This window comes from Carya illinoinensis, chromosome 15, assembly GCF_018687715.1.
Source record: "Carya illinoinensis cultivar Pawnee chromosome 15, C.illinoinensisPawnee_v1, whole genome shotgun sequence".
NCBI classification, from domain to species: domain Eukaryota; kingdom Viridiplantae; phylum Streptophyta; class Magnoliopsida; order Fagales; family Juglandaceae; genus Carya; species Carya illinoinensis.
The window spans coordinates 469,582-476,270 of NC_056766.1; the positions used below are offsets into that span (position 1 = coordinate 469,582).

General features: G+C 37.3%; 1 protein-coding gene across 2 annotated transcripts; it reads left to right on the top strand.

Annotated features, from left to right (window-relative positions):
- Window positions 1-477: 477 nt before the first annotated feature.
- On the top strand, window positions 478-6,331 carry LOC122297171. Of its 2 annotated transcripts, XM_043107123.1 has the most exons (11): window positions 479-924; window positions 1,026-1,112; window positions 1,414-1,590; window positions 1,845-1,933; window positions 2,933-3,021; window positions 3,134-3,237; window positions 3,320-3,416; window positions 3,489-3,564; window positions 3,764-3,878; window positions 5,288-5,819; window positions 5,998-6,331. In XM_043107123.1, exons 1-11 carry the CDS (start codon window positions 675-677, stop codon window positions 6,089-6,091), a joined length of 1,710 nt encoding a protein of 569 aa, XP_042963057.1. In that variant the 5' UTR covers window positions 479-674; the 3' UTR covers window positions 6,092-6,331. The 2 variants fall into 2 exon arrangements, with proteins under 2 accessions (XP_042963058.1, XP_042963057.1); XM_043107124.1 differs by lacking the exon at window positions 1,026-1,112 and having other exon boundaries at window positions 478-924.
- Window positions 6,332-6,689: the final 358 nt, after the last annotated feature.

A 6,689-nucleotide genomic window follows, 5' to 3' on the forward strand; every position in this document is an offset into this window, starting at 1 on the left:
GAAGTTGGATGAAGCAATGAAAGAAATAGAAAATGACGTCAATCATACAACCAATAATGTTCTCTGCCAAATTTTTATGACGGAAAATTGTAATTGTAAGCATAATTATATATTAATATGTGCATCAATTTAATAAGATAGGTCAAAAAATAGACTTTATTAAAAATAATACTAATTTAAATTTTGAATATAAAAGAATTAATATTAATACAAAGATTAATACGTAACTTTATTTGTACATAACAAAATCTTTTTTTAACATATTCATCCATAATTTTTTCCTTTTTTAACATATTCATCCATAGTTTGTTATGTTGTTATGCATCGCTATTGAGGTCTTCTTATTTATAAAAAATAAAAAATAAATCATTATTGTGGTCTTCCTAAACGAGTTTTGGGCCTTGACAACGGAGCGGATCATTTGTTTCGGAACCTATTTAACAAGGCGATTATTTTGTGCGTTACCAGACTCAGTTCGTCGCAATAGAAACTATTTTCTATGGTCATAATAAAGCACCGAGCTTTCTCCAACCCAACCCCTCCGCAATGGCAGGTGCCAACCTCAGCCTCAGTAGATACTACTTCCATGTCCGATCTCACCTCTGAGCACCACAATCGCTATTCCTAACCCTATATCTCTCCTTCTTATCGAAAATAATCCAAGAGAATCTCAAATGTGCTCCTCTTCTTCTTCCTCCCTTCTCTGCTTTCCTACTCACAATCCCTCTCTCTTTCTACGACATCATGCTGCCGCCTCACTTCTCGGCAACCCCAGGCCCACAATCATCAAACCTAACCGGCGCCTCCATGCGTCCCTCGCCGAGAGCAACGCCGAAATCTCCTGGTCCTCTCCGGATCAGATTGCGAACCACAAGTACGGCGGTTGGGCCATCGTTGACACTCCGGTTCATAAGAAGAAGACAGGTTAAATTCCACTCATTTTCTTCTTATATCTAAATATCTTTAGGTAATTTCTTTCAAAACTTATGTGCGTGTTCTTTGATTGAGCTATTTAAAATATGCAGGCTTGCCCCCGTTTTTGATTGGTGGAATTGGGACCTCACTGGTTGTTCTACTCGCCACCATTACTTACTTTTCAATATCAAGAAGAGGTTTTTGACTGGCATCTTTTTATAAGTTCTAGTTAATTTTGCAATCATTGCAACCATTGTTTTCTTTCAGTATTAATACTATTACACCTCTTCAGATTATGGGGTTTTGCAAATTTTGGTGCTTTTGTATTTTTTTTTGTTTGTTATATATTGATACACTGAGGTTAAGGCTTTTAATTGGATTTTTGATGAACTTTTGGTGAATTGGGTGTTGAGCATAGTTGGATTACTGTTTTGTAGTGGATATGAGATGGTGCTTTGTTGAATCGGGAGTTGAGCACAGTGGGATTTTTTTTTGTAGGTTATAGGTTTCAGTTCGGTAGTCCATTACGTGCTTTGCATGGGATATTAAATCCAAGTGGAACCAAAAGGGATCGAAGTGAACTTACGAGCAGTGCTGTATCAGATGAGACCACTGAGGTGCCTGATGCCAGCCTAGAAGACATACTGCATTCTACTGGCGACACTGCTTCTTCAGGTAAATTCAGATCAAAGTTTCATAACACTTTTCCGAAGTATTGCTGTCTTAGTGATTCAAAGAATTTATTTGTATGTTTTTTTAACTGTTTGGGCACCCAATAGTGGTGGCCTTTTTTCTTACAATAATATCGCTTTGCAGTCTTCCGATTATTCATGGAAGTAGTATATGTTCTTTTTATCAAATGCATATCTTTTGGGAAGCATGCCAACGTACTCTCTTTGTTTATGTTCCAATTCTGAACTTGCACTCAGGAACTATGGAAAAGCTTGAACGTATTATAATCCCAGCTGCTGTGGATTCTACTCAACAGGAAGCTTTGTCAGTTTTGAAGAAACTGAAGGTTTGCTTCTTGAAGCATGGCTGTATTTGAATTGGTTAAGTAGTTTATATGCCTTAATGAGGCCAAAATGGCATATGTATTTATAGAAAATAAATAGAAGTGGCATCGGCCATTTAAGACTTGTGAAGTCAAAATGTTTACTATTTTCTAGAGGTAGTGAGGAACAAAGATGATAGAACCTAAAAACACGTAAATGTAAAAGCTCTCATTCAGAGTGAAGCCTGTTGGTCAAAGGGAGGGCTTGGGATGAGCTATGAATTTAGATATCCTAGGTTCAATTCCACACTAGTAGTTCTCCTAGATTACTGGATACTTGGTTTTGGTGGGTGGAGTGATGTATCCTTCGAATCCTATCTTGGTGAGGTTTCATGTCATAAAAAATATAATGATTATATTTGTTACTTCTCATCAGCTCAGACTTTTGTGGTGAGTGGTAGTTTCTCATGGCATCAAAGCGTATGGTCCTTGTTTGAATACTCAATACTCTGCCTTCTGTTAAGCGTATGTTTTAAATCTCCATCCCCTAAGCTTGGACCCATGTGAGGAGGATAGACTTTTGTTTTTGACTGTTCATAAGTGAGGAGGATAGACTTTTTTTTTTTATCGATCATGAGTGAGGAGGATAAATTACTGCCTTACTAATTTTATTTGTGCTTTCATGTTGGCCTATGTGTCCGAGATTAGTACTAATTTGATAAATACCTAATGCATTATCATTGGATAAAAAACAGACCAATTCTCCTATAGTAGAACAGGACTTCCGATCTATATTTGCTTTGCTAAAACCTTGATTGTGAATCGCTTCTCAGTATCAATAGTTACTTGTTTGTTAGACCACCTTCAAATTTCTCTACATGACATTATTCTGTAGCATTTAGCAATAAGATTTTATAAAAATGTACTTATCAAAAAAAAAAAAAAAGAAAAGATTTTATAACAATGTGGATGAAGCTTTGGGTCCAGTTCTGAGCTTAGATATCTGAAAATTAAGGTATACAGATAATTGAAGATGATATCAAGGCAGATGAACTGTGCACTAGGAGGGAATATGCGAGATGGCTAATTCGAGTAAATTCATTATTGGAAAGGTAATAACTGATCAATGCTTGTAAATTTAAAGATATTTGGCATATAAAAATATAAAGCACTGTAAATGCTCTCGCATATTTGGCTTAAGAATGTTTTGTGTGCATTTAATAGGAATCCCAAGCACAGGGTCATTCCCGAAATTTCACTTTCAGGGTCCACAGATACTGCATTTGATGATATAAATGTGGAAGACCCAGATTTTGCATCCATTCAAGGTACGAAATAGAAGGGGTAGACTCAGGGGACTTGTATTTGATAATTGGCTAGTACTGAATTCACTCTTGACTTGTCACTCAGCCCTAGCAGAGTCTGGTGTCACTCCCAGCAAGCTATCACCAAAGAACTCCAGTGATGATGGTTCAGAACATCGAGAAACTTATTTTTATCCTGAGAGGTACAATAGTAAAACTTCTTATAATGTTTTTAAATTTCCTTTTCACTTGATGAAACATGAATGGTGTAGCAGGTTTATCTCTCGACAGGATCTCATTGACTGGAAAGCCCAGTTAGAGTATGAATTCATGCCAGGAATAATTGAGCAGGTAAAGAATGTTTCTAGTATGATCTTCAATAGATATTACCAATCAAATGATCTTCAATAGATATTGCTTTTGGTTTTATCTTTTGAACATGCATCATAGTGAAACTTCATCATAGTGGGTTTTTTACTTATAAAAAAAGTCATAGGGAAACTTCATTTGTCTGTCTTTGCTTTTAAAACCTGACTTATTTACAGTCCAGATATCAAGAGCAAAATTAGGTTTTTTGGATATGAGGGAGATCAGTTCAGATGCATCTGCAGAACTTTTTATGGACATGTTGGCTGGGGACAAGAGCATGCTCAGAAAAGTGTTTGGTATTCCCTCCCACTTTTCCTCGAATCTCCTTTTGTTTTCTGTATGGTCCAACATTAGGGCTTTTCAAGCTGATTGACACCTGTAAAATGTCTTCCATTAATTACATTAGCAAATGTATGCTTACAAGCAAACTACATAAAACTCAAAGAGTAATGCTACTAATCATTCCAATTATCATCATCCTCTCATTCTCCCATGATGTGGTATTAGATGATAGGAGGCTATTTATTATATTTCACTTGGAAACCTTTTTTTTTTGATAAATAAACAAATTGTATTGATCAATAGCAAAGCCAGTATTACAACACTAACGCCCTAACTAGGTAGGCACATTAGAGATAAGAAAATCATGCATGGCCATGCCATTAAAATCCACAGCAATGGCCCAGCTACAAAGTGTTCTAAAAAATAACAGTTTAAGCTCCTCCACTGATCTTTCTTGATCCTCAAAGGTCCTCTCATTTCGCTCCTGCCATACGCACCACATAATGCATAGAGGGATCATCTTCCAAATATCTTTGATTGGTTTTCTGCCCCTTATATTTGACCAGCTGGCCAGCGCCGCCTCCACTGTTTTAGGCATCACCCAAGCTATATCCAGTCGCGATAATACCTCATTCCAGAGTACCCTTACCATATCACAGTGTAAAAGGAGATGGTCTACCGACTCTCCCCCTCTTCTGCACATGCAACACTAGTCGGCGATAATGATCCTCCTTTTCCTCAAGTTATCTGTAGTGAGTATCTTCCCCAGGGAAGCAGTCCAAACAAAGAATGATACTTTTGGAGGAGCCTTATTTCTCCAGATTTTTCTCCAGGGACATATGGAAGTGGGCACATTGGTGAGGGCCTTATAGAAAGATCGAACTGAAAAATTACCTTTGTCTGTTAGAGTCCACCACAACACATCCTCTTGCTGGTTACTTGGTCTTATAGAGTATAAGAGGCTATAAAATTCTGCGAAGATGCTTAATTCCCAATCTTGTGCAGCCCTACTAAAATTAATATCCCAAAGTCACATTCTAATGTCACATTATGGGATGATGAGAAAATGGATGATAAATAGATTTTTTCAAAACTCAATTATTCTCAGTTTGTAAATTTGAGGATAATTTTTGAATGACCACATTCACAATTATACTGTAGACTAGCATTTCCATGCATTGCCTAAGCTTTTGATTTACATAATTTAAACTGGCTGAAGTAAACCCGCAGAAATGGTAAAACAATTAGGAAGTATAAACACTTACCACACAGAAAATGTAAAAGTCAGCTTAAGGTTTTTTCACAATTTGATTGGGATTCAGGCTTAGCTAAGTCGGATTTAATCAGGGGCTTTCACAAATCTCCTTTTAGTATATGGTTAACATCAAAGATGAGAAAACCCTCTCAAATTTTCTATTTGCAGGACACAGCAGGCGGTTTCAACCAAACAAACCTTCAACAAAAGCACAAGCTGCTGTGGCACTGACAACTGGAAGGATGACAGAAGCAATTTATAATGAATTAGCAAGACTAGAAGCTGAGAGTTCTGCAAGGCAAGCTGAAATGGAAGATATTAGGTCTGAGCTGCTTGATAGAGGGGATATACAGAGGTTTTGGGATGAGAAGATGATTGAGGCGAAAACTCAGGGTTTTCAGGTGGAGAAGGTTTATTTTGCTAATGCTAGAGATTTGGAGCAGGAGAAGATTGATCAAGAGAAACTTTTTTCCGAGTTTTTGAAGGAGAAGGCAGCTATGGACTGTCAGAGGCAACTGGTTCTCAGTCTAAAGGAAGAGGTTGCTGAGATGTCAGAAAAGCTTGCATCTGAGAGGGCTCTATATATCACTGAGCAGCACGATTTACATAATATGCTCAGTGATTTACAAATCACGCAGGAAGGACTGCTTGATACAAAATCTATACTTGAAGCCGAGAAAGAAGCTCTCCGCATTCTTAGGTAATGAAGCAACAGCAGGGTTTTTGTTGTTGTTGTTGTTGTTCTTGTTGTCATTGTTTTATCAAAACAGCATAATAATATTATACCACTCAAGATCGCCTTATGCTAAGAGTAGAGTAAAATTGTATCATAACATGGTGTGGCCATCTGGTCTCATTAATGGAACCATTCAATGCAGATCTTGGGTAGAGGACGATGCGAGGAAAAGCCAAGCTCGTGCTAAGGTTCTTGAGGAGGTTGGTCGAAGGTGGAAATGGGACAACCAAGCTTGATCTTCCTGGTCCCTTGAGTGTAGAGATCCGTGTTTGCTTGTAAAAATAATTAGCAGAGTTCTTTGCGGGATTCATTTTGCCGTGTTAACCAGATTTTTATAAAACGTTAACAATGTCTGATGTGATTAGCATGGGGCATTTTTGTTTTCTTCCATTGTTTGTAGTATACCAGACATCACTTTCGCCTTTATTTTTTGGAGCAGTCGTGCTCTCAAGGAAATTGGTTTCCATTTTCTATGATGTTGGATTTTCATTTTAGTTGTCTCGCTGTTTTGATGATTAGGCAATGTATTGTCATAATTTTATGTCTCATGTAACCCTTGTGGTTGCACGACTGTGTCACCCTAGATCCCCCACCTAGAGTGAGCTCGCTTGTTTGTTAATAACGATCACATTAAGTTGGTTCTAAATTTGATGGTTAACCTTCTTTAGTTGGGGATCCTGTTTATTATGTGTATCGAACTTCCGACTTCTTTTTAGTTGCTCGGCCAAAATAAAAGGTATGTTTTTTTTTTTAATAGCTATTATATTTTTAAGTTTGCCTATTGTTTTTTATTCCTATTTGCATTCTCGAATCCAGCTGTACCTAAGGGCTTTG

Coding starts and splice junctions, on each gene's coding strand:
- LOC122297171 (XM_043107123.1), top strand. CDS start 675: ATGTGCTCCTCTTCTTCTTCCTCCCTTCTCTGCTTTCCTACTCACAAT. Junction 1,113..1,413: donor CTTTTCAATATCAAGAAGAG/GTTTTTGACTGG, acceptor TTTTTTTTGTAG/GTTATAGGTTTCAGTTCGGT. Junction 3,417..3,488: donor ACTTATTTTTATCCTGAGAG/GTACAATAGTAA, acceptor ATGGTGTAGCAG/GTTTATCTCTCGACAGGATC.